Below are 27,239 nucleotides of genomic sequence, written 5' to 3'. Positions count from 1 at the left end.
AATCCATCGTATCGCATGCGTACACACAATCAAATGTACATATATACATACATATGTATGTATGTATGTGAGCACTTCTCATGATCGACCAAATGCAAATGCTGGGCTTTAAAATTGCTACAGGCAGCAAGAGCTTCGCACACAGGCATACAAATGCTCATAATACATGTAGCAACGAAGACTGTGTGTGTGCATGCTCATCGCGAAAACATTTTCATTATGAGCATCAACACTTTCATACCCTTTTTAGAAATAATTATGAAAAAGCTAGCATTTTGTATGAACGTGGCAAACGCTTTACAAATTTCGGTATACCCTTCACTTAAAAGGAAAGAGCTGGGATCGTCGCGAACAAAAATTTCAATTTCTGTGCGCGGCTGAGAGTGATGATTTCAGCGACCACAGAGAGCGAGAGAGAGGGACTGAGAGAGAGAAAGAGTAGAAAAAATGGCTCATAGCTGCGCTTCATACGGAATTGGGACCATTTCGGTTGAGCGCTCACAGCGCACTGTTTTTGTCATGCAGTATTTTCATTGCTCGAACCTCCAGCGACCGAGCCGAGCAAATACGAAGTATAGCGGTCGCTCAACTTAACAGTTTCGAGCTGTAGAAAAATTTGTTCTACATGTCTAGTCTATGTGTTCTCTGGTCAGTGGTTAAACGCTTTAATACAATTAGCAACATAAAAACAAAATACAATCAATATCTTTCTTATCGTTTTTTCGTTTTCCGATTAAGTTAATTTTAATCTCTGGTCAGTGTTTTAATACTACAAATGTTATCGATAGATTTTGGGCTCACACATTTCGTGCTTTTGTTATGTGACTGTTATTAACGCACTTTCTATCGATAGCCGTTTGAAGCAAATTGGCATATGTTAATTTTGAATTCGATGTTATATAGTCATATAACAAGAGATTCTGACTTTTTAAAACAGTTAGTTTTAAACCTGTTTGGACTTTTGGCCATGTGAAGTTTTTAGTTCTTACACTGTTAATAATTGCAGAATGTTGTGTTCTGTTAGCTCACAGAAACGAGCAACTGTTAATATTTCTTCACTGTAAAGATTGCTGTTGCTTAACAGGTCACACTGTCACCACGAGTGAAAGAAACGAAATAAAAGAATTTTTTTGTTGCACATGCAAATAAAATAATTAAGACTTTGTGCAAGCGGTACAAATTGTATACTCCATTTTTGTACGATTGAGCGTGTGCGGGTGGCGCATGCAGAGAGTAACAGTGTTAAATAAACCAGCAGACGACGCGACAGTAAAGTCTAGTGGAAAAGTTGCTTGCAGAATTCGTCGTGTCATTTGGAAAAAAGAGTGCCGCGGCAAGTGAATCTGAAGCACGAATTATTCATTGGCAGCAGCCACCCGCCGCACTGTCGTGGGGCCGCCCGCACGCAAAAAACATGAAAGATTTGCCACACAATTGAATGACCATTGGCGTACCATTAAAGGTAAGTCCCCGCAACGCACTTTTCCTGACCAACCAACCGACCGCCCGCACGTCTCGCCCCTAAGCATTCGTCTGTCCCTGCGGCACATTCCGCCGCTCTCTTTCGCCGTCAACGTGGTGTTCTCTTTGCTGGGTCGGTCGGTCGCTTACGCCGCCATTGGACATTGGAATGCGTGCATTTACATGCTTAAGTTACGCACTCAATTCGAATTAGTTGGAATTTCGACACTTCATGGACTCGATGTCTGCAGATTGCAATAAAATTTTCTTTTTGTTCGGTTGAGTGACGTAGTGTTTTACAGGTGTGTGTGTGTTTACGTGCATGTGTCACTCGTTCCTGTTTATTTCCGTATGTGTGTGTGTCAAACTATAGCAATACATTTTGTTCGCCAGCCGGCATTAAGCTTGGACATGCAAATTCATGTTGTTTTGTATTATATATTTTTGACACCTGAACGCCACTTGTAGTCGTCGGGGAGCGGCTAGTGGGGCTGTCACCCCACCCGGTACAGTATGAGCACAGTCTTTCTCGCTCTCTCTGGCACTTGCTCTCTCTGTTTATTTGTCTTTTTGTATTTTTTTTATGCTTGCTTCTGTGGCCCACAGCTGTGCGGTGTTGCCAGATGTTTTGCAGCGATCTCATTTTAACCTCAAATTTTGGCGCTTCGTTTGTGTTAACTTTAGGTTTTATTTTTGTCGTTTCGCAGTAAAAACTTCAATGTTTGGCGTGTGTCGTGTTCATGTGCTGTGCATATCCTGAGATACGTCCAGAAACGCCAAACCAAATCCGATTGCACCGACAGTCGTCAACATTGCCAACTGCGTTGCCAGTGTAGCGCAGTCGTTCCAATTATGGCGCAGCAGACGCAGCAGCCGGTTGCACAGCAGCAGCAGCAACAACAGCAGCAGCAACCGCCACCACCGGCGACGCCAGTGTCCACTCCAACGACACCACAGCCGCCGCCCATTAACAACAACAATAACGGCATTGTGTCGTCATCTAACAATAACAACAACAATGGCAATGGCAACGCAGTGAATGCTGTTCCCACAATATACAATCAGCAGCCCCAAGCTCTTTACATGTCCACTGCCCATGGAGCAGCGCATCATCCGCACATGCCACAGGGTGCTCACGGTCCCGTGCTACATCCCTCTCCGATGCTGCCGGCACCCTTGCCCAGCAATTTCTTTGTAAACAATTTGACCGCCAATGTGAATCTCCATAACTGGCCGCAGACCGCCTATATGCCAGGCGGAGGAGCTCCAACCCATTATGTGAGTGCGCATGGCGACTTGCCACCGGAGCAGGTGAGTTTGAATCTAATAATTGAGTGTAATTGAACATGTGATTAATTTGAATTTATTTATCTTTTAGGGCAATCCGCTAATACCACAACTAGCGCCGATGCCACACCATCAAGGCAATCCAAATGGCCACATTTCATCCGGTATGGGCGGACGCAATCGTGGACGCGGCCGCACACGCGGCGGTGGTGGTGGCCAACGTCGTGGCGACTACCACGGACAACGTCACATGCAACAGCAACTGCAGTTGCCGCCGCAGCAGCCACAGCAACTGCAGCCGGACGGCACCAGCCCGGCCCCGAACGCCATGCAACTGCAACCGGACCAAATGGTGCCGCAGCAACCGCCGGAGGCACAGCTGCAACCAGTGTCCTATTACGCTCCGCATCCGTACGCTGCATATGGCGGCTATCAGGGCACCTACTTTGCGCCGCATCACGGTCCCATACCAGCGCCGCCAAATGCAGCAGGCACTCCACATCCGGCCACTGGCATGCCCTTGTATATATCGCATATACCGCTATACAATGGCGCACCCATGTACAACTACATGGGCGGCTGTTTCTACCAGCCCCTTATGCAGCCGTCTGAATATCAATACTTGCCCGACGATGGTGGCCAGCCGCAGGGCGGCGTAGTTGATGACCGCCAGGTTTGGCATCCAACGCATATGTATGCCGAAGATTACCAGGAGATGGCGCATGCGAATGGCGACGAGCTCAACCACAACAGCTCCACTTTGACATCACCGGAAACGTCGAGCATGCTGAGCCCCAACTATCCCATCTACGATACTCAGCAAATACATGAGATGCAACAGCAGATGGGCGTCATGCAGATTTATGAAGATGGACAGCTGGCTCCTCTTCAGGCTATGCATCCCATTGCCGCACCAGTGCCACAGGTGAGTGATCCACAGTTAAGCGTAGTGTTATTTTCATCTTTTACCTACTGTGGCAGTATGATGACGAGCTTTCCGAATGTGGAGCTGCGCCTGCTGGCATTCCCGCTGCTTGGACATTGCCAGCAGATGCTCCGCCTCAGCCCATGCTGGTTCAGGCCGTTCCCTCACATCATATCATTCAGCAGCAGCCGCAACAGCAGCTGCCTGTCCAACCACCTCAAGCGGAGACGCCCACCCCACCAGCCCCACAGGAAGCGCTGGGTAAGTGCCACAAATTGATTATTCCGGATGATAGCAGTGTTCCTTACTGGGGGATCGTTCCGATAGTGTTGGATACTTGATGAAAAAGCCTTTCTCTATTTATCTTGGTATTTTCATCAATGATAAACAAGTTCTGATAGCGTCTGTTGGGTATTTTTTGTTTATCAATCGCAATTTATTCGAGCATGACTTCGCGCTAAGGCACATAGAACTTGATTCCAATAAAATTCATGTTAATTCAAGTGGTAAAAGTACATGTGAATTGTGCTTCCGTTGAATAGATAAAAGTTAGGTCGATAAACATTCTCTTTAAATTGCACTCGTTTTTAACTTTTGGAGGCATGTCAGAAATATTTAAATGATCATTTATAATTTACTCCTTAAAATTTGACTTTCAAGAAATATCATCAATTTCGGATCAAGAATAAATCAATCGAAGTAAATTAAAATTACATTTTCTCCATTAATTGATTGAGAATTTAATTGAATTTTGTATTCATTAAACATGGATGAATATGAATTGATTTAATTTATTTACATTGAGCTCGTTATGTTTCTGCAAACCTTGAGCCTTTTGTGAGAATTTTTCATATGAGAAATAATTTAGGTTTTTCATGAACTCCATCTTTGGTTGTGTTTATGTTATGTAATTTGTGCTGACTCTCCGGGTTTTTGTGCTCGGTTGAAGTCGTTTGGGGTTTCAGTTGCGTTTGAGTCAGGTGAACCCAAAATATCACATGATATGGGACGTCGCTGCGACGCCTTCCAATGTTTTCATTTTTATGTGATACACTTATAAGGGGCACTATAATTTGCAATAATTTAGCTGAGTCAAGTTAAGCATTATTATTATTTTTGTATATATATTTTTGGGCAATCCCAAAATCTGTGGATATAGCTGCGATATACGCACACTGTATGGTTAATTTCCTCCTATTTTTGTAATTCTCCAACAAGAGCCAATTTTTTAATTATTTTGTTTCTCTTGATTAAGTTTGCTTCCCTTTAACTCGAGCTTTGTAATTATCAGACATCAGCAGTAAGGGTATATGATATTCGTCATTCAGTAGCTAGCATACCTTTGAATTTTTTTTATAGTTTTGCTTAATTGCTGGGGCAGCTCTTTCCGAGTGATTTATTCGTATTGTTGCTAGGCGCTTGTTGCTTGGTCTGCTGCGATCCGATTGAATTGTTTCTGAGTGCTTGTATTGCCTGCTCGAGTTGGTTATGAGGGGTAGCACTTGGGGCCGAAGCCCCTTAACAGGTGCGGGGCCTATTGTCTAGACATCACTTACATATACTTGCGCCTATATTCTATTTAACTTCGATTCTACTCGTTCTTGCCACTGATCGGCTGTTCAAGAGGACAATATCTGTCGCTTTGTGCTTCTTATTTTTGCTGTGCGTTCTTTATTCTTATCAATCGCGAGTCTTTGTGTATATGTATACAGTTTATGGTACGTCAACGTCATGATCCACTTGCTGATGTATTTGTGCCAGTGCATTGTTATAGCCGGGTATATCAATTGAGGTCTTGAGGTTTCCCTAATTGCTTTTGCATAAGAAATTTTGTATGAATTCGAGTAATGAAAATGAATAATACAATTATAAATATTTATGAGTATTACACATTATGAATGTGCTTCATAGTTCTAATGAGCGGTTCTTAAGTTCACATTTCTTTGAGCTTCTTTTAGCTTCGCCCATGCTGTGCCTTCCGCCTTATCAACCGCACAGTCAATGACATTTTTGTTGGCCATTGGCCATTACGGCCCGCAAAGCAGAGCAAAGCGAACCGATACTTCACGCGTACATGGCTCACATGTATAGTATGCACCCGGCCCAAGGCGAAATTGATAGCTGTCCAGTTCTGTATGTATGTATGTGTGTGTGTGTGAGTGTGAGTGTGTTTACCCTGTTAAATTTGTGAAATGTCTCTCTGGGCATTTTCTTGTTATTTTCGCAGCACTTGGCGGGGCGACTTTGTCAATACTTTGATACCCCGATATCACGCAGTGGCGTAAGCACATCTAGATTGATATGTGATTGATATGTGTGTGTGTAAGTGCTTTTCGCAATACCAGCAACTCGTAGGGCTCATTTAAACGCCATTTATTGATTAGGCTAATCTACCGGGCTGCGATTTGTGAGTGCTTGTGAGTGTGGCGCACGTCCACACCACTCCAATCCACGCCCATAATTGCTATTTATATAGAGTTCTCGTGGCTTGAGTACAAGGTAATTCGATAAGGTGCCAACTGAATTATCGTTATCTGAACTTTGATCGATGATTTTTAGAGCCTGAAACCGATTGTTAGACATGTGTTACGTTACCATCTTACCAGCCACCCGTATAACAGATTATCAAAATTCATATTATTATTATTTTGAAAATGTTTTTATTTTCTTTTTTGATTGGTTTTCTTCTAACATTTTTATTGTTCAGCTTTGCTTAGTGCTGTGAATTTAGTTTAGCATAGCTTAGCGCCCTCATTTTAAGTTTTCTATATTTGTTGCGTATAACAGTTGAAATTTGTTTTGTTTTCAGTTAGGAGCATGTCTAAGTGTGAGTGTAAACGGCGTAAGACTGCATTTTATTGCTCTGTATGTGTGTGTGTGTGTGTGTGTGTGGGGGGGGGGGGGGTGTCCCCCACTCTATACATTTGGTTAGTTTTAAAATATAAATATATACATGTATATGTATAACACAATCTATATATGTATGTATATTTTGTTAATAGTTTCTCTTGTGTATTACAAAACGCACAAGCCTTTAAAAATTTGTTTTGTTTTGTCATGGACTTGTCAGAAATATTTGCACGATTCTTTCACTTCACTGATATACAAAATGTGAGCCATAAAGTTGCCATTTCTTGTTATTGTACATATACATTATTAGTTAAAAAATTGAAAACAATTTCAGTTGGCTTTTGCTTAAGGTTTCGTTCATATAATATTTTAATATAAAATTTTATTAGTTAGCGTTGTCTGCAAAAGTTGTTGCTCTCCTTCTCTCCTCTGCTCTTAAGTGGCTTACACGCTTTACAAGCTAATCGCTTTGCCATATTTATACATACAAAAAAGTAACTAACTATTAGAATAGTAAGCTTTACACTCGTTTATTTTATTTTGTAATTTTTTGTTGCTTCACTTTTCCAATCGCTATTCGCTATCGGGTGTTTTTTCCTTTCCTTTCCTTCTTTCTACTATAACTAGACCGTATGACACATTTAAACAATTGCCGTATAACAACGAATGCACAACAACAGTTATAATATAGATCGAGAGTTGCTATAATACATGTACAGATACAAATACATTTGCAATAATAGTAATAGTAGTAGTAATAATAATCATAATAATAATAATCGTACATAATGGTATATTAAAAGTCGTAAAATTTAACAAACAAATAATAAAAAAATATTTTACAATCTAGATTTTGTTGCTTTCGCTATTGTTGTATAATAACATTTGAAACTATAATCAATCAGAATTTATCAAAGTTCCTAGTTGTTGTTGTTGCTTGTATTGTTGTTGTTGGTTTATGAGCGTGTTATATATTAATATATTTATATAGCTAATTATATATGGCAGCAGAGCTCTGCTACAATCTTATCGAAGCTAAGCCAAGTTTGCTTAAAGTTCCTAAGTTGCCATCAAGCAAATCTATAATTTGTTGTATGTATATTGAATAGTTGCTTAGGCATAGTTTCGGTTTTTGTATCGTTATACATATAATATATAGTTTATATATATATATATATATATATATTATATATATAGATAGTTTTTTTTGTGTGCTCTCTTTACAACACTTTCGCTTTGCCTGGACCTGGGCCTGCCCCTGCCTAATCTGCGATCCCCGATTGTCCATCTCTGATGTCAGCTTTGATCTTTGCCTCACCGCCAAGCCGGGGCTCCTCCTCTTTGTATAAGTTGCTAAAAAAATATCGCACTCTACTCTTAATTCATTCATTCCTGTTCGCTCTCTTCGCTTTATTATATTATTTGTTTGTGTGCTAAATTCTTGTCGCTTAGAGCTTTGATTCCGTTGTTGTCGCTGCTGGCTTCTGTTGCGTGGTGGGGAATGGCTGCAGTGGCTCCTCCTGCTGTGGACTAGGCAGAGTTTTGATGATCTTGGGCACTATGGTAATTGGCTGATCCTCGTCCTCATCCTCGGCATCCTCGCCCTGCTCCTCGTCGATGGGCGTCAGCGTCTCAGCGTGCACTGGCGTCTCGTCTGAGCCACTGAAGCGTTTCATGCAGGGCGCCAGGAAGCTGGTGATGGTGGACACGGCAAACAGAGCACCCGCCATGTAGAAGGGCAGATCGTAGGTCTGAGTTAAGTCGTAGATTAAGCCCGCCAGCGGCGTTCCCAGCAGTGCAGCGAATCCTCTGAACAATATGAGCAGGCCGAAGGCGTTGGTGAGCTTGTCCAGGCCCAGCAGGTCGACCAGAATAATTGACGTTAGCGAGATGTAGCCAGAAATGGCAATTCCAAAGGCGACGGACATGGCTATATAGGCGCCATAGCTGTAGCAGAGCGGAGTCAGGGTGACCGCCACTGTGGAAATGAGCAGGCAGATGTTGTTGAGCAGCAGCGAATTGACTTGGGGCAGATCCGCCACCCAGCCACAGAGGACACGTCCCACGGTGTTGGTGATGCCAATGATGGAGAGCAGCATTGCGGCGTCGTTTTTGGCAATGCCGTGCTCCTTGGCAGCATCCACCAGGTAGACGAACGGCACGTACAAACCGGCCATGCCGAATATGTTGGACACGCCCATCAGCATGAAGACGGGATCCTTGAGCAGGCTTACATCCAGCATGGTGTTCACCACAGACTTGACCGAATCAGGTATGCCCAGGCAGGGGCACAGGTCGTACTCCTCCCGATGCTTGTCCGCCTCGGCGAGGGGATCCAGACGCATGCTCTGCATGCTCTTCTCGTACTTGGTGAGGGACAGCACCGAGTTGCGGTAGTTTGTTAGCGACTTTTGGGACTGATATTGGGGCAGATTCGTGACGGAGCCGGAGTAGAAGATGTCCTTGCGCGACATTGGACGCACCATGCGTCCGCCGCTGCCGCTGGAACTGCCTTGACGCTGGGACAGCGACAACTTTGAGGTATTGAAGTCACCGCCAGCACCCGCCTCAATATCGCCGCGGGAGGAGGCGCGTATGGCCGCCAATGAGGGCTGATAGCGCTCACTGCCGGATGTTTTGCGGACGCGACTGAAGGACGGCACCGACCCGTTCTTGGGAAGACTCTGGTGATCGCCAGCAAGGAACGCGGGCTGGGAGGCGTTGCGGATCATCGCATCCTGCGAATGGTACGGACTGTGCTCACTTTCCGAGTTGCGCTGCGAGCGACGACCCGAGCGCGTGGATAGTTGACCATTGCTATCGGCATTGCCATTGTTTGGAGGGGATTGAGCATTTATTTCGACGACCTTGGATTCGGTGATGGTGGGCAACGTTGAGACCGGATGCAGTCCTCCGGACTGCTGGGCCAGCAGCTCGAGATTGAGGCTGGAATGCACGCCTGGGTCGGCATTCAAGGGCATCTTCAGCTTACGCTCCATGGTGCCATCCGGCAGCTGGACCATGAAATGGGAGCCTGCAAACGAGCCGCGTTCCAGTTGCATCTGCTTCTCCTCGTACATGCGCTGCATCAGGGGCTTGACCTTCTTCTTCTTGGGATAGGTGAGTGGACGCATCATGGCGCCGAAGATGGCACAGTTTAGGATCAGGCCAGCGAAGATGAGCAGCGCATTCTTCCAGCCGTACTCCTCCAGCAAGTAGGTGGCTAGCGGAGCAAAGGCGAACGTGCCGAAGCCGGAGCCGCACACAGCTATACCCGTGGCCAGGGAGCGCTTCGTCTCGAAATAGTAGCCGACGGCCACGACAGCAGGCAAATAGATCATGCCGAAGCCAAACCCACCCATGAAGCCATAGGTGGCCATAAGCATGCCCACAGATCCGCTGAACGTGCTCAGAACGAAGGCGATGCAGGCAACCACGCTGCCGGCGATGCAAACTGCTCGGCAGCCATACTTATTGGCCAGGGCGGAGACGATGGGCCCGGCGCTAAGATAGACGCCCGACAGCAAACTGCCCACCCAGGCGACGGTGCCTTTGCCCTCGTGAAAATAGCTGACAAACTGCTCCAGGAATATGCCGAAAGTGTAGGCGATGCCATCAACGATCATGTTGCACATGAAGCTGGCGAAGCATATGACCCAACCATAGCCGCCGTCTGGCGGCGGCGGCAGCTCGCCGTAGACGCTAACCTCGTCCTCATCATCGCCGCCGTCGTCGTCGTCCTCCTCGTCGTTGTCATCCTCGGGACTGTTGTCGTTCTGTTCGGCGGTTAGCCGTGCCGCCTCCTCGCATGCCAATTCGCTTTCCGTGCGTTCGAATTTGCGCAGGCGCGCCGCCGAGTTGCCAACGCCAGCTGCCGCCGACCCTGAATTAGTATTGCTATTGCTGTCCACCATAACTGTGTTTTGCTGTGGGTGCTTTGTAGTCGCTTGCGTTAATCCGTTAGCTCGCTTTGCTAGCGCACAAACTTTACTTTTGCCTTACTTCTCACTTGACAGAATTTCAAGCAAATATTCTTTTCTTTCAGTTTTACTTCAATTTGAATTTCGTTTTGTGTTTCTTTTCTTTTTCACTTGCACGCCCGCTCGCTTACTCGCTCGACTCCGCCAGCAGTCGTAGGCGGGAGGGAGTCAGAGTCGTCGATTTGTCTGTTATGCGTTGCCGAAGTGTCGCGCTCGGTGCCGTTGCCAGTTATGCGAGCCTTAGAGCAGTCGCTGTCGCTGCCGACGTCGCTGTTGCCGTTGCTGCTACTGTTTTTATCTTTGCGCGCGCTCAGCATTTAACGTGCTCTCTGCCATTCCCCAATACTCTGCAATGCTTATGGCGTTGCCACTCTTAAGTTTTGCTCTCCACGGGAGTTAACAGCGAAGCTTTGGATGCCGTTATTTGAGATATGTGCGTGCTTTGTTATTGTTAAATTGTAACTACTTATTCTGCATTATTATCGACAGCAAATGAGAGTTGGGGGGGAAAGCGACCACAACTATACATACATATTTGAATTTATTAAATAACGGTCTATGAGTTTTTACTGTTTGTCACGTTGTGCTGTGGATTTGATTGTGCTTGACTTTGTTTTGTTTTTAGTTTGTTTATTCGAATAGATTGCATAGATTGTATAGATTGCAGTTGGCTGACCTAACTAAAAATTGTGTTTTTGTTTTTGTTTTGGCGTTGCAAACTTTGGCTGAACTTTTGCTTTTGTCTTTGACTTTGCACTTTTGCGTTTACTTTTAATTTCGCTTCGGCTTCGGCATTTGCTTTTGTATTTGTATTTGTATTTGTATTTGTTGTCTTTGGGGCTAGTAGAACATGCTTCTGCTGCTTTTATGTATGGCACATTTTTGCATTGCTGCCCGCCGACGTCGCCGCCGCCGCCGCTATCGCCACTTCTGCTTTTTGGGGGTGCTGTACGTATTCGGCGTTGCTCTTGCTGGCGCTGCTGTTGCTGCTGCTGCTGATGTCGATAATGGCAATGCAATTGTATAATTTGTTGAGCATTGAAATGAAATTGTCAAATGTGTATTAAATACAAATTCCTGGCGTCAGCAGAACACAGCAAAACTCTGTCGACGGACGGCCCCGCAACGTGTGATCGATAAAATGTGAATTGAACGAAACAGGCCGAGCAGTAGCAGCGACTACAACAACTACAATGAAAACAAATCCACCAAGAACAACAACAGCAGCAATAACACAAGCGCACACGGAACTTGGCTTACGTGTTTCACACTTAATCACACGTAGAACGATTGACGCTTGCAGCGAGCTGCAGTTTGAACTAAAGGCTTGAACTCGAGTCTGATGACTAGCTTTGGTTTATTAATTCACCTATATGCATAGATATTATTAATATATGCGTTGGGTGTATACAAGTTTTATTTTTTCTTTGTGCGCCGCGAGAGATACCAACAAAAAGCACCGCACACAGACTGTTCCGTCGTCACTGCTGCGCTGTTCGATATAAAATGAAAATGAAAATTCGTCGTTACCCACGGACGACTGAAACCGACTGACGGGGCTGCTAGAACTGTTATACTGCGATACACAAAACTGCCAGCTACAAAGACACCAAATGCGAAAGCAAACGCAAAGGCAACAACTACGTTACAACCTTATACAACAAACGCAATTCCAATTACAAACAACAACAAATGGGCAAAGCAACTAACCAAAAACAAAAGCAAAAGCAAAAACAACAAAATAAATATTGAGAATAACAACAGCCATCGACGGCAACAAAATATATTCTCGCCATGCGGTTGCTGACATTGCGATTGCCTCGCCGATGTCGATGTCTATTTTTCATGCAACGCATTTGAAGTTCAAGCGCGCAAGCTCTCTCTCTCTCTCTCTCTCTCTCTCGCTCTCTCTGTTGGCCGCAGCGCTCTCTTTGGCTTTGCGCTCTCTTCGGCTGTGTGAAGCTCGCTCGCGCTGGTTTACAGGTATGCGGCGCAAGGGTTGCGTTTGGCAGAAACAGCTGATGTGCACATTGCCAAAGGCAGCCATAGCGGCAGCGGCTACAACAACAAGAGAAACCAGAGCAACAACGGTGTCAATGCGAACAGGAATGTTGGCTGTTGAAACGTTTCACACAGATTGAAGACAATCAACTTCACATAGTGGCCCATCCATCTGCATAGCAACCCAACCCGCCTGGTGAACTACCCTCATCTATGACGCACTTTCTTAAGGGTTGTCTTACTTTTCCGAAATGTCTGTTACTTTTTTGTTGCTTAGCTTTGGCAGGCCTGGCCAGACAAAACCGGCACACGTATAACAGTTTTAGCCGTCTGCCCGTATAAAAGACGCAGCGAAAGAGCGTAAACTGTTGCTCTTAGTTTTGATTTAGGTTAAAGGTTAACAACGTGTGACTTTCAAACTTTTACTTTCTCGCCATGCGTCTGTATGCCGCCTGAATGTGTTGTTCTGTGTTCTTAACATTTTTTGGCGTGCCGCCTTTTGGGCGCCGCCGATGCGAGTCCTTCGAAAGTGCCCCGAACAGAAGCGAAAACTGTGCATAATAAATACATAGCTCAATATATATATATGTATGTATATACATTTTTTTTTTTACTTTTTGATAAGCAGAGCGTGCTAATTTCACAGTTTTTATAGCCCTATAAACGGATTATTTTTAGTCTTGAAGTAATGCGAACGTGTGATTAGAACAGTTTTGCTTTTGGTGTGAGTTTGAGCTTAAGGGAATTCCGATCGGAGGTTCTCTTAGGGTAGGTTCTCTCTTAACAGGATTTTCTTTTCTGACAAACCGTTTAATCACTGTGTGTGGCTGCTCAATGTCATTCATAAAATTGTAAGGCACACACACAAACACCCGTACACCCACGCGCGCACACTTACAGCCATGTGACTTGTGGGTCAATGCCAGAGGGCAGCAGAGCAGTTCTTGACAATTTGATTTGCCATGATATTAGCGCATTAGCCGCCCTCTGGTAGCCCCACCCTCGCTTCATGTGATAGTAGTTGTTAGGACAAGGAAATTGGACAATTGGCTTGGTCACATCGTGTAATTCTCGAAATCGAAATATAATATGCACACAAGACTAAACTGTTATACCACAAGCAAGGCACACACACACAAACAATGCGTGTGTGTGTGTGTTCTCATTTGAAATGCATAAATTTCTTGACTTGAAATGCAAATCAGGCTGTGCTGGTTTCGACACGTGGCACTAGGCCAACGTCGGGCGGTGCAAGCACTGAGTGGGCTGCAGTGCCACGCCCACCCAACCACAAAACATTTTGTACATGCAGCAGGTGTTTGAATTACCTGCACAATTTCATCCGAGCAAATGGGATAGGTGTATTTTCTGGGCCCAAGCCAGAAAAGCGGACAAATAAATTAATAAATTAATAATAAAGAGTAGGATAATATGAAGAGTAATAGAACAAACATTGATTTCAAATGAAGAAGAGTGATTTATTTCTGATAATCTTTCATTATTTAATTATTCTCTCTCCATCTCTCGAAGAGAGCGTTCTTAAGTTTATGGCACAGCAAAAATTGCTTTGTGCTGTCCATTTACTCTCCCATGAAAATTTTCCTTTATTCTGCGAAAGAGTTGAATGCGCCTTTCTAGATGCGTTTGTGTATTGAAGACACCAATGTCATCGCCTCTTGGCCGGTTCAAGAATTTCTTAACAACCTTCTTCTCAGTTATTGTTGTTTTCATTTCGCTGATTTTATTTTATTTTCTTTCTTCATTTATTCTTGCAATGGTATGGGGGAAATGAAATTGAAATTGCGCATACGCCACATTGCGCCGCTGCCAGGCAGCTTGTGCGCTTTTGTTTAAAGGTGTATTTTTTACGCTGTGAGAAACAGTTTTCCTCGTTGTCACAGTATATGTATATGTACATCAGCATTCTATATGCACAATGCACATATACATATATGTAGTTATATATAAATATGTATGTATGTATTTTAAAAAATGACGCAGTGCTATGGCTGGCTACTTTTATCTTTTCCTTCGCTTATATTTCGTTCGCATTTTACTTGTTGCTCTTCATGCGCATCGTTTGTTGTCTATTTCCGATGTTGTCGTGTTGCAGTTGTTGTTGTTGTTGTCCTCCGTTTGTACCTGCTTGATACAGTGGTACCCCAACGAGTGACTGATACCCACGCGCCAACTGTTATACACATTTATATGTTAATGTCAGTTGCACACACACAGACACACACACATACATATACACATAGGAACACATTTACATTTACATTAGCCGCTAGGCAGGTGAAGCGTGTGTCCTTGCCGTGCTCCTGTAACTGCTGTTGCCACTTTACCATTCATCCTGTCGTCGCGCCGTTGGTGTCCTTCCATTGAACCCATCCCGTTGGCCAACTGCCAATCCCAGCCCAAGCCCCAAGAACCCAATTGAGCTGTCGCCTGCCTGCACCCATCAGCGACAATAAAAAAGGTTACTCGATCCCCCTTGGAATACCCTGCAAACAGCATTGGGTTTCATCAATATGAGAGACCCTATGTTGAGCAGTCTTTTACAGTATTGCAATATGACTATTTCTACTACATCCCGTGTGCATATCACCGTTTTTTGTTTTTTTGGAATCAATGGATATTTTATATTTGTAAATATACTTATTATTGGCTAATATTCATATGTTCAATTGCCAAGTTTGGTTTCTTATATATACAATCCCAATGTAAGCCTCTTGAAATTGTTGTAAACAAAATATTTTGCTTTTAGATAGAATGTCTCTGATAAAATGAGCTTTAAGCGGGCAGACAGATAAAAGGATTTGTGTGGATCGACTCGCCCGGACTCCACCTTTCTTACTGCTGAGGTTTACTGAGCTCTACCCCCCTGCTGCTCCCCACTCACTTGCAGTAATACCAACATTGTGTCGATTGAAGAGAATGAATATAATCCCCGCCCAGTTTATAGAAAGAAACCCGATTGTCGTCGCCGTCGTCGTCGTAAATAATTTGTTGGCTAGTGCTTTCATTGATAAGAAAAAGTTTTACAGTTCTTAGCCGCTTGTTTGCCGTTTGTGTGTGCCGCTGACAGGTGGTGCGTCGGCGGCAGGGGCGGTGCAGTGGGGGCAGGTAATTCGTTTTGTTATAGACGAAGGTCGCGTGCCGCCGTTTGTCGTCTTAGGGAATTATGCAATTTGTTTGGCTTGTTGCTTACTGCTGCTGGCTGCCGCAGCTCTTGGGCTATTATTTATTGTAAATTGACACAAATGAATTCAATTGAATTGCAACAGCAACAGCAACAACAGGGTGCACACGGGCACGGGCACAGGGTGTGCCCTACTACTACTACAACTACTACTACTACTACTACTTGTTGCCAGGCAATCAATGGTGTACGCAGTTGTGTATTTAACTGTTGCTTGTTTGTCATCGAATCGAATTGGCTAGATCGTTATCAATTTATCTACAACAACAACAGCAGCGACAACAACAACAACAACAACAACAACAATAATAATAATAATTGTAGTAGTAATGGTAATATTAACAGCAACAGCACTAAATGAGTTCCACGTGTGGCAACAGAGTTATATCACGATTTATTTGTTTACTGCATTATGCTTTGAAGTTGTTGTTGCTGTTGTTGCTGTTGTTGCCCTTTACCACTCACTGATAAACAACAAATTATTTGTGATTGAAAATGCATACGAGCAAATATATTTACTTGCTTTAATCAATTTATTCTACAATAAGCAGAGCTGTGCCATTTTTGTTTCGTTTTTGTGTACATTAATAGTTTGTGAGTGCTCATACAAGTAGGTATATTATATATTCATATGTATATATGTATATATATTGTGGCCTGACTTTGCACTTTGAGTTGCTTTGTTTTTGTATCTTCTTGTAGCTTGTTGTTGCTTCAGCATACTATACAGTGAGTCAAATCATAAATGACTAAGCATAGCTCATTTTGTCGTAGTGATAAGCGATATGCCAGATGAATAATGGTATATGGGGAGTTGAAAGTAAATGTGAAATGTATATTCTGGCATGTTAAGATTTGTGACAATGTCTCTTTGCATGTTTATTTAAGAGCGAGGAATATGGAACTTTTGTCCTATATTTCAATTAATGTATAGTAATGAATGAAACGCTCTGCCAGCTCTAATTGTTTGCTTTCTTTTCTCATTTATATATATACGTCTCTTTTTTTTATTAATTTGAAACTGTGAGTACTTGAGTCATTCGGAATATTCACTGAATTTCGTTCATTTCGAGTTGGTTATCAATTTAATGGGCTTATAAATTGTAAGTCAAATGCAAATTACTCAAATGTGGCAATTGTTTTTTTTATTTTCCTACTGTGTTATTCTGTTTGTTGTTGTTGCTGTTGTTGTAGCTAATAAAAATTGAATAAAATCGCGCGCTCAATAACAACAGCCGCGCATGGTCGACGAGGCGCGAGAGGGAAAGGGGGCAGACAGCAGAGGGAAGCCGATAGAGCCAGACGGCGGAAGCCCCGCTTTTGGGGGCTGCTCTCCGCGACTGATGATGACCCCGTTTCGAGTCGCATTGCTTGTAAAGAAAAATCAATTAAATATCAAATGGAAAAGCAACTGCAAAACGAACAAACCGGCAACAGAATCTCGATTGCTCATATATAGCTCGAGTCAGTGTAACGAGAGGAACGCCAATTCATTTGCGTAATGTATAACTGTCATACGATATGTGCATGTCATATGTCTCTCTGTGTGTGTGGCGCGTGCATGTGTGTGTCTGTAGTACAGTTTTTATATAGTGAAATCGAAAGCGAAATTGTCCAGCCAAGTGAGGTAGACGTCACAACTGTTCTAATGCTGTTCACTCTCCCACCTCCACTTCCACTTCCACCTCCAATTGCTGGGCACTCCCCGCCCCATTGGCTCCCACCCAACTGGCGCCTTGATGTGCAAAAGTGAAGTACAGTCGCGCTTGTTCGTGTCGCTGTTGATTTCCTTGTTTGCATTGTTGCATTCAACCTTTTGTTGCTGTCTTCTATTATTAGCTGAACATGTTTAACTGTTATTGTTGTTACTGATTTCAATAGTTGTTGCTATTTGTTATTTGTAATTTGTAATTTACCTGGGCGCTCAGCTCTGTAATTATCCAGCTAACCTTGTCGCACTGCAGCTCTCTCAGCTCATCGTCGTACCCGAATGTGACACAGTTTTTTTTTGTTTTTTGTTTTTTTTTAGTACTATTATTATTATTGTAATCTCTAGGTTATTTATGTAATTTGAATTCGATTCGCATTTGTTTTGTACTCAATTGCTGCTCTATAAATTTTCATTTCGCCTTTGAGAGTTCTGATCCAATTGAATTCGAGTTGTTATTTATTTTATTTTCAAGTTTTATCTATCATTGTGGGCATATTTATTGAGTGGCTCGCTCGTTAGACGTTAATTGAAATTAATTAACACATTCAGCTCGAAATTCTGGGTGCTCTACTATTGTTGGAAATCCGAGTCCCACTGGGCGCCCTGCTGCTATTTCTGCTGTTTGTCATATGACGATGTGGGGTAAATAATATTTAGCACCGCCTTTTAATTGTGCACTGAAAGCATTCGTTATGATACAGGCGCTAATAGAATCTTAAATAGCTATCCTCACCCATACTCCAAATGGCATATCTAATATTATAATTGTCGGCTTCACACGGGATGGGGGCATGCTGCCCCACGTGTCAGCTGATGGGAAAGGAGGCCTGATTCTCTCAGCCCAGATATCTTGAAATGTTGCATTCAGTCCTCAGAAGATCTGTGCATAGTTGAAACTGTTGTCAGTTAAAAAATGTGTCGAACATTTTCCTTTAATATTTTAACAAATTTTGTTTACTTATACAAATTTTGGGTCGTCAAATGCATTAAACTGGATTCCTATTTTATCTTGTGTGTAGGTATAACATATTGCGCTAGTATTCAGTTCAAGATTGAACTTGAAATGAAGTTTGCCTCCGATCGATTTGAGTTGAGCAATAAATATTACGAATGGGATAATCCGAGTATCTCATCTGATGTATGTTTTCATTGCATTGTGAGAGTATGGCGAGATTCATCAGCTGTGCAAACTTGAGTTTCTCAGAGGCTCTCGACCACGCCCATGAGGGCCGTGAGAGATTGGTCGCCCTTGGCTTCGCCTGGGGTCTTATCAGGTGTTAATATTTACAGCGCGTAATTGTTAGTACTTGGGGCGAGACCCGCCGTAGCTCTCTCACTCCCTATCAGTGGGAATTATTAATTAGGCATTTATTAACGACCAATGGGTGAGAGGAGCCTCACATCGTTGACTTCTCCGCATCACGTGCGCATTGTTTCGCTCCATTTGTTTCAGCACTGCTCCAGCTGAGTGTCGTCGCCGCCTTATCGGCAGACATCCATATTTCGAGTCGGTTTATCGAGCGGCCCGTATCAGAGCACGGCCCAAAGTTCAACTACATAAATATGTTAGGTTCACAGTGTTCCAGTGCGAGGCAGCAATTGTGATTTACTCATAATAATGTTGTTTGTCCGCACGAAATGGATGTGTAGCTGCTGTCGTTATCTCTTTTGGGGGAGGCGCATATCGCACTCGGAGTGGACATGGATTAAGTGCTTTGGCATACTTTTCGCAGTGGGCAACGCCTTATCGCCCAGTTGCTGGGCCGACTTCTGAGGCGTTATCTCAGCATTGTTATTGTGTTTGTTGTTGTTGTCTCTGCTCGATTAAAGTGCAGCTGAGGCACCTAATTGCCGATCGGGCGAATCTCTTCTATTGTCTTTGTTGATTAGCGTCGTGTGAACTGATTCGGTATTGACTTTTTGATATTGTGATCCACTAAATGCCATGTCTGTCATCTGCTTATCGATTCGCTGCCCTGCTTAGAGGCACGATAGCAAAACAAATCAATTAAAAGACGTCCAAATTTGGGAACATCAACGACATCCGATCCGAACGAAAATATCTCATTTGACATCAATTGGTATCAATTATGCAGGCAATAGAAATTATTTTGTATACTCCATATATATACAGCAAATTGGTGTATTATGTTCCCCAAGAGGGAGGGAGAGAGAAATAGAAAGATACCGTGAGAGAGAGAGACGGGGTGGACTTAGGGGACCTCTTGCTTATTTGGACAGTTGCTCATTAATTGAAATTATCTTTTACAGTTAATAAGCCGCTGCTCACCACCACCAGCACCACTAACAACAACAACAACAATAAGAGCAACAACGAGCTGACTCTGGAGGAGATACAGATTGGCAGCAACGAGAAGCCGCAGAAACTTGAGGTGGACTATCCACAGCAAAAGGCTGATAAGCATCAGCAGGCATCTAACCTGGTTGTATCCATTGCCACCGTAGCACCGCAACAGCACCAGCAGCCCCAGCAGCAACAGCAAGCGGCCGTGCCACCGCAGCAACATCAACAGCAGCAAACTTCGCCAGTTGTGCCCCAGCAACAGCAGCAACAACAACAAACGGCAGCCCACAGTGAGCAGCATGGACAGCAACAACAGCAGCATACACCCCATCAGCAGCAGCAACAGCAGCAGCAACAGCGTAAGCCACCTCAGCAGCAGTACAACAACAGCTCGCAGCAGCAAGTGCGTCGCAAGTACTCCTCCGAGTACAACCACCAGCAGCACCAGCAGCAGAATCATCACCACCATCAGGGCAGCAACGACACTGCCATACAAACCACCAAGACAATGTCGTGGACAAACTCCGCCCAGCACAAGAAGTCCACGCAGTCGGTGGCGGTCACAGCCTCGCCCAACACTGTAAACAATGGGGCAACTGTTGCTGCGGGTGCTGCTGCAAGTGGAACAACTGCAACATCCACTGGTGGCGGCTTCAATAAGCAGTCTAGCGCCGTTGGCGGAGGCATCTATAGTCATCCCACCAAGACTTACACAAACCAGCAGCACTACCAGCAACAGCAGCAGCACTATCAGGCCAACTACAGCAACAACAACAGCAACAGCAACAACAGTAGCAGCAGCACTGGCAACAACAGCCAGACACAGGTGCGCACATATGGCACGATGAAGGTGCCCTCATCGCCTGTTGCAAGCTCAGCGCCATCGCTGGAACGCAAGATTAGTGGCCAGCAGCAGCAACAGCAGCAGCAACAGCAACAGCCACAGCTGAGCAACAGCAATTCAACAACAGCAACTACCTCAACGGCTAGCATCACTGCGACACCGCAACAGTTTCAACAACAGACGTCCACTGAAAGTCAGTCCAACAGCACAAGCTATGCAACAGTACCGCCGCAGCAACAGCAACAGCAACAACAACAACAACAACAACAACAACAACAACAACAACAACAACAACAGCAGCAGCAGCAGCAGCAACAACATGGCCAATATGCCCCAGCTGGTAAGGCCCATGCGAGCTATGGAGTCAAGTCAAGAAACATCACTCAAAACTCGAGCACAGATGTCTCCTTTAGCGCAGCTGCAACTTCTGCAGATGTGCAGCCGGCGCTGAACTTGGCACCACCCGCACCGCCTGCTTCGCAGAGCTCCAGCAGCGCTGACAGCGGCCAGCCGTCTTGGGCCAGTCTCTTCTCCAGCAAGAAGCCCGTGGCCAAAGTGGCGCCCTACGATGGCAACAAGCAACAGCAGCAACAGCAACAGCAGCAGCAGCAACCACAGCCGCAGCAGTCGTCGCAGATGCAACTGGTGCCACCACAGTCACAAGCAGCACCACAGCAATTGGCTGCGCCACAGCAGCAAGTGGCCTTTGCGTCGCCTACGCAGAACCTGCCAAACGTTCATCATCAGTTGCAGTCGCCAACGCCGGTGCCGGCGCCAACTGGCCCGCTTATCACACCCGGCGCACTCTCCTATTCGGCGGCCTCGGCACAGGCAGTGCCAACCGCTGTGGCCCCACCCGCCTCGGCAGCTGTGAAACCGCTGAAAGCGGAGCCAGCGCGCGCAGCCCAACTCGACGAGTGGACGAACAAATACGCCGACTTCTTGATACGTTACAAAACCAACCTGACGCCCATTAGCTTGCGGCCGCGCGGCCTGACTAACCGATCTAATTACTGCTACATTAACTCGATTCTGCAGGCACTGCTCGGCTGCTCGCCCTTCTATAATCTGCTGCGGTCCATACCCAAGCAGGCGGCGGTGATGAGCGAGGTCAAGACTCCCACTGTGAACGCCATGTAAGTAGCGAATGGCCTTCGACCCAACTGCCACCCCATTCGATTCGCCACAGACAAGTCAACAGACGCCTCGGCGCCAACACAGGCTGGCGACTGTGTTACGTCTGTGGCACAGCAATTGTCGCTGGTCTCTCTGGCATGCGCTGATTGCCTCCGTTTTGGACGCCATCTGCGCTGATGTCGAGGCCAACGCAAGTGCACGGTGCGTACGCATGATTGGCCCTTCGATGGCATCGTGAGCACTGCCTGCACGCACATCTATATCTGCCATGCCTAGAGCTGAGAGCCTTTTCTAAATGACCCTCTTGTTCTTCCCTTTCAGGATGTCTTATATGAGCAACTTTTCGTCGCTGCCGAGCGGCACTCGCCTGCGCCTGAACAACAAAGCTGCTCAGATCAAGGGCAAGGATGAATTTGCCGGTGTTGATCTGCAGTGCGATTTGGCATTTGAGCCCACGGAAATCTACAAACTGTGGAACGACAGCCGCGAGGAGCACGTGGAGGGCAGGCAGGAGGATGCTGAAGAGTTCTTGGGCTACGTTCTCAACAAGCTGAACGATGAGATGCTCGAGGTAGAGTTTCACTCTCCCTTAACGTGTGAATGATCTAACTCTAAGAATTCCTGTTTTTGTGTAGATTATCAAGCTGATTGCCAAGCCAAATGCCCAGCAGAATGGTGTGGAGCAAGAACAGGAGATCGAGGATGGAGGCGACGATTGGCAGGTAATTGTTTCCTAATGTATCAAAGTATTGCCTGATGTTCTATGCGTATCAGCAATGCTGATTCAGCATTTATATTAATCTTTGGTTCAGCTGATCGACAATCACAGTAAGCTTTAGTCTTTAAATAGGATAAAACGCCATTATGTCGACTTAGCACTGTCCGTCTGTCCGTATGCTTAAACGCGTCGATCTCAGAAGAAAAAGAGCTAGAGACTTTTAAAATGTCCGTGTGTATATTTTGTGAAAAACCCTATCGAAGGATAGTTATTGAATTATATCTTTAGAGGAAGAGTCGGCAAATTTTAAATGTAGACTCAAGTATTTTTTATAATTTCGATTTTAGTTGTAATTTACCCCCACCCCTGGAATTATTGTGAAGTATCAATTCCTCGAGGGGTTTAGGGGATTTTGTACTCGAGAAGTCTCGACTAGAGCTTTATTCCTTGTTCTTTATATATACATATATATATAATATTAATATACTCTATTTTTCCAGATGATTTGCAACAATCGCAATAAGGGCAGCATTACACGCCAAACTGATTTCGGACGCACTCCGCTGAGCGATATCTTCCGCGGGGAGTTACGTTCGCGACTTCAGCGTGAAGGCGAACACTCCACAGATGTTATACAGCCCTTCTTTACGCTCCAATTGAACATTGAGGTAAGTGAAATTGTGGAATAGCATATTAGGTGGAAGAATATTAATGGAATGATCATTGCAGAAAGCGGCGTCGGTGAAGGAGGCTTTGGAGATACTCGTGGGTCGTGATCAGCTAGAGGGCGTCACTGGCAGCAAGAGCAAACAAGAAGTGGTTGCCTGGCAGCAAATGACGGTGGAAAAGTTGCCCATCGTTTTGATATTGCATTTAAAATACTTTGACTACAGATCCGATGGCTGCACAAAAATACTGAAGAAGGTCGAGTTCCCAGTGGAGCTCAAAATCGATGCCAGTAAGTTAATATTCCAGGCCTCAAGGAGATAGACTCAGTTGTTATATGTTTCGCAGAAATACTCGGCTCGAAGAAGACGTCACAGAAGCAGCGCACCTATCGTCTGTTTGCTGTGGTCTATCACGATGGCAAAGAGGCTTCAAAGGGCCATTACATAACGGATGTATTTCATACCGGGTATAACAACTGGCTGCGCTACGATGACAGCTCGGTGAAGCCGATCGGAGAGAAGCAAGTGCTGCAACCGCACACGCCGCGTGTGCCTTACCTACTCTACTATCGCCGCTTCGATACCCTGCCTCCTGTGCAGGCTAGCAATGGCGGTGGTGCTGGCAGCACAGTAGGCGCCACCAACTCCCACGCACATGCCCATGCCTCAGCCAATCCCGCGTCCACAGCAGCCGCTAACTCAGCGAATAATAAATGAAACTAAGTTGTCAAAATAATGGCATATTCGGTCTGAGGGATTGCCAGTTTTTGGTTTTTATGCATATACAAACAGATGAACGGTTATATTATATTTAAATGCCTATGTTTAAGCCCAAAGTCCAAAGCGCATGTATGTGTGAATGGTAGTTGTATTTGTGTGGTGAATGCGTGTGTGTGTGTGTGTGCGTGTGTGTCGTCTAAGTTTAATAAATAACACACAACTCTTAGTTGGTAAGCTTTAGCCCTAATCCTAAGTTGATAACAGTTTAGTTGTGCAACAAAGCAAAACAAAAGCCAACAGCAGGTCGTTGTGACGATACCTTTGTACAAAACTTAGCGTTTGGGATGGCTACAGAAACAGCGAGCAAATTATATTCATATAGACTATATAGTAAGTCTCTTAGATTCAAACCAGCCAATATCTGTAAATCCTGTGTGCCCCTCAATCCTATCTGAATGGCACAAAACTCAGATGCGTGCATACGTAGTTGTAGTAGACCTCTTCAATATGACAAACGTTTAGAGCTCTATATGTACATAGATTCGTAGTATACATATATGATATGATATATTATATACAAATTAAGATGTAGAATTTACTTGCAGTAATTGTTTATAGCATGCAGAATGCATTTAGGCGACAGAGAATACAATCAGCCGTGCATCAGGTTAAAAACAATAATCTTATATTGAAATGCTTTGAATATGCTTTAAAACCAACAAACAAAAAACAAACATCTTTTGTATACAATACAAGACATGAAAATACATGAATAAATAGCATTATTTCGTGTGTAAGTTGAGAATATGTGAATGCAAAAACAAACAAAAAAATATAGAGGAAAAAAGAAAATTTAGGCGATTTTTTTAATAATTAATATAGTTTGTTGCTTAGTTAGATCCCATATTCATTTTCAAACTACATATATTACGTTTATGAAATCTGTTTGCATCCATTATGATATTTTAGTATCTGTTACGAGAAACCGTCAAATTGGCTCATTCATATATATATATATATATTTTTTTTTTTTTTTGAGAATTGTTTTATGTTTCCTTCGCAATTATAAACAAACATGATTGCTAGTTGCATATGGAGTTAATATAACACATTACGCGTATACATAAAGGTTCACATATATTATTTTCTAATTCATATATTATATATAAATTACTATAAATAACGTGCCAATGTTAAAAATCGATAAAAATGTAAAAAAAAAGTTATCCAAAACAATAATTTTTGATACTTGTGTAGTCAGTGACTTATCAAAGGAATATTGTAAAAGTTAGTTACAAACTTTTGTTGAAATCGGTTTTATATTTAATAATCGATGTAAATTAACGTTAAACCTATATAAAACCAATACAAGTGCGCCAACTTAGAATTGTTAAAACCTTCATCTTAATGTAATGAAGTTTAAACTTTCAAGTTACAAACACTATTCTATAAACAAATTGTTTAAAAATAATATATATATATATTTTTTTAAATTATAAAATGAATAAAATTATATTTCTGCATGTGGCGCGAAAATTTTTTCTTTTAAATAAATATCTTGAAAATTGAGTAAATTTCAACGCAAAGCCATTGTAAAAGAAAAAAAATAAATAAAAAAAACATACAAAGAAGAAGAAAATAAACAAGAATTCTTGAATTATTAAAGAGTAAATGTAATGCAATGCATATATACATTTATATATATTGTATGTACACTAATGAATATATAAATTGTACGATATATATTTTGATGTTACACATATATGAATTAATTGTAAGCCAAATTATAGTAACATTTTTTTCTAAAGAAATTTTACAGCGTCTGTGCTTTGCTAGTTACAAATAGGTTCCTAAAAATACGTGGAAATTATGTAAAACAAAACAAAAACGAAAACGAATAAGTAATGTAACAACAAACTAAAATCGATTCAAAGTAAAACACAACTAAGAAGCAAAGAGAATTAACGGTAAAAAGAAGCAAAAACAATAATATTCGGACTTGTAGTTTAGAGCCAAGCTAACGACATATGAAACGTAAACAAAAATTTACATATATACATTTACATATAAATAAACATAAATTAAATTTATACTTCAAAGGAAAGAAAAACTAAAAAGCTGAGGAAAATCATGATAATTTTCTTAAACATATATTTTTTCAAGCAACATTTATATGTTCAACATACATCGCATATATGTAGATATATATACTATATATATTAAAACAAAAACAAAAAGCTACCCAAACTAAAGACGTAATAGATGTAAATTTTTGTGAAAAATTTGTTTTATTGTTTAATATTATTTAATACTCCGGAAGCCAGGCCCCAAATTATAAAAGCCTTTCTAGATTTTGCAAAATTTTATACTTTTTTTTTAAATTGTTAATTTATTAACATTTGTTTCCTTTTTTTTAATATTGCTTTTGGCGCTACATCGTTTTTAATAGCCCTCGTATATGTTTTATGTTTATGTAGTTTCTAAGGCTGTGTAACTAACTAAATACAAATTAACAATTGTTTAAGTCGTAAAATCATATAAATCATAAATGTTGATGAGTCATTGCCTGACAATTTTTGTTTACCTTTGTTTTCCCGTTATTTGAGAAATAATTGTTGTGACCCTAGAAGGAATGAAAATGAAATAAACGAAAATTGGCAAGTGCACTTACTAAACGTATAAACGAGAATACGATAAACAGATAAGATATACATGAAATAATAAATAATTTCAGCTATAAGTAATAATTAAACAATTATGAGAGTATACAAGCAAACGACAAACAAACAAAAGTTAAAGTTAAGGTTAAATGTTTTGTAATAATTTTCTATTGCGAAAGAGAAAGTCGGAACGGCGATGCAGATAAGCAATTTTGAATATACATATTGCGAATGGAAGCAGAAAGCAGAAAACGGAATGAGTCTTTAGACATTGAAATACGATTTGAGACATATTGAACGAAGATACAAAGAACTCGTAATAATATTAGCCCACATTTAGTGTAAACTGAAACAAACGAATTGAAAAGTTGTACTAACTAAAGATTAAACATACCTATATAAATTGTAATATGATAAATCAAGCGAACCTAAAATGAAAATTAAACTAGCAATAAAATAATACCATTACCAAAATCAATTGTTTTCACAAATATATGTGGGAGAGTACCAAAGGGCAAAGGCGGACGAAAAGTGAAATGAGACAAGCTAAGAGAGTCGCTAACAGATTCAGGTGTGTAGGTCAAAAACAACACGGCACGAAGACGCTCAAAACCGGTTCTCAAAATAGCAAGCAATGTGTATGGTGGTTTATTGAAAGGCCGAATCTTGAATACTCTTTCGAAATCAACAAGATGAATGAATAATACAATGTGCCTTGTATAGACTATATATTACATTGAATATAAAACGGAGGGTAAATGAAATAGAAT

At 42.7% G+C, this 27,239-nt stretch overlaps 2 protein-coding genes across 2 annotated transcripts; one reads left to right on the top strand and one right to left on the bottom strand.

Annotated features, from left to right (window-relative positions):
* Positions 1–1,066: 1,066 nt before the first annotated feature.
* On the top strand, positions 1,067–26,943 carry Usp10 (ubiquitin specific protease 10). The gene is made up of 10 exons (XM_030383430.2): positions 1,067–1,462; positions 2,169–2,772; positions 2,840–3,673; positions 3,730–3,934; positions 19,689–21,702; positions 22,025–22,274; positions 22,339–22,425; positions 22,922–23,089; positions 23,151–23,379; positions 23,436–26,943. The coding sequence occupies exons 2-10, from the start codon at positions 2,314–2,316 to the stop codon at positions 23,804–23,806; spliced, it is 4,617 nt and encodes a 1,538-aa protein (XP_030239290.2). The 5' UTR covers positions 1,067–1,462; positions 2,169–2,313; the 3' UTR covers positions 23,807–26,943.
* Positions 7,911–12,005, bottom strand: LOC108651989 (monocarboxylate transporter 14). The gene has a single exon (XM_018101959.3). The coding sequence runs from the start codon at positions 10,435–10,437 to the stop codon at positions 7,972–7,974; it is 2,466 nt and encodes an 821-aa protein (XP_017957448.1). The 5' UTR covers positions 10,438–12,005; the 3' UTR covers positions 7,911–7,971.
* Positions 26,944–27,239: the final 296 nt, after the last annotated feature.

The sequence above is a fragment of the Drosophila navojoa genome, chromosome 4 (assembly GCF_054131105.1).
Source record: "Drosophila navojoa isolate 15081-1374.11 chromosome 4, UAZ_NAV_1.0, whole genome shotgun sequence".
In the NCBI taxonomy this organism is placed as follows: Eukaryota; Metazoa; Arthropoda; class Insecta; order Diptera; family Drosophilidae; genus Drosophila; species Drosophila navojoa.
This window is presented reverse-complemented; position numbering and strand designations above follow the sequence as displayed.

Coding starts and splice junctions, on each gene's coding strand:
- LOC108651989 (XM_018101959.3), bottom strand. CDS start 10,437: ATGGTGGACAGCAATAGCAATACTAATTCAGGGTCGGCGGCAGCTGGC.
- Usp10 (XM_030383430.2), top strand. CDS start 2,314: ATGGCGCAGCAGACGCAGCAGCCGGTTGCACAGCAGCAGCAGCAACAA. Junction 22,426..22,921: donor ATGGAGGCGACGATTGGCAG/GTAATTGTTTCC, acceptor CTATTTTTCCAG/ATGATTTGCAACAATCGCAA. Junction 23,380..23,435: donor GGAGCTCAAAATCGATGCCA/GTAAGTTAATAT, acceptor TATGTTTCGCAG/AAATACTCGGCTCGAAGAAG.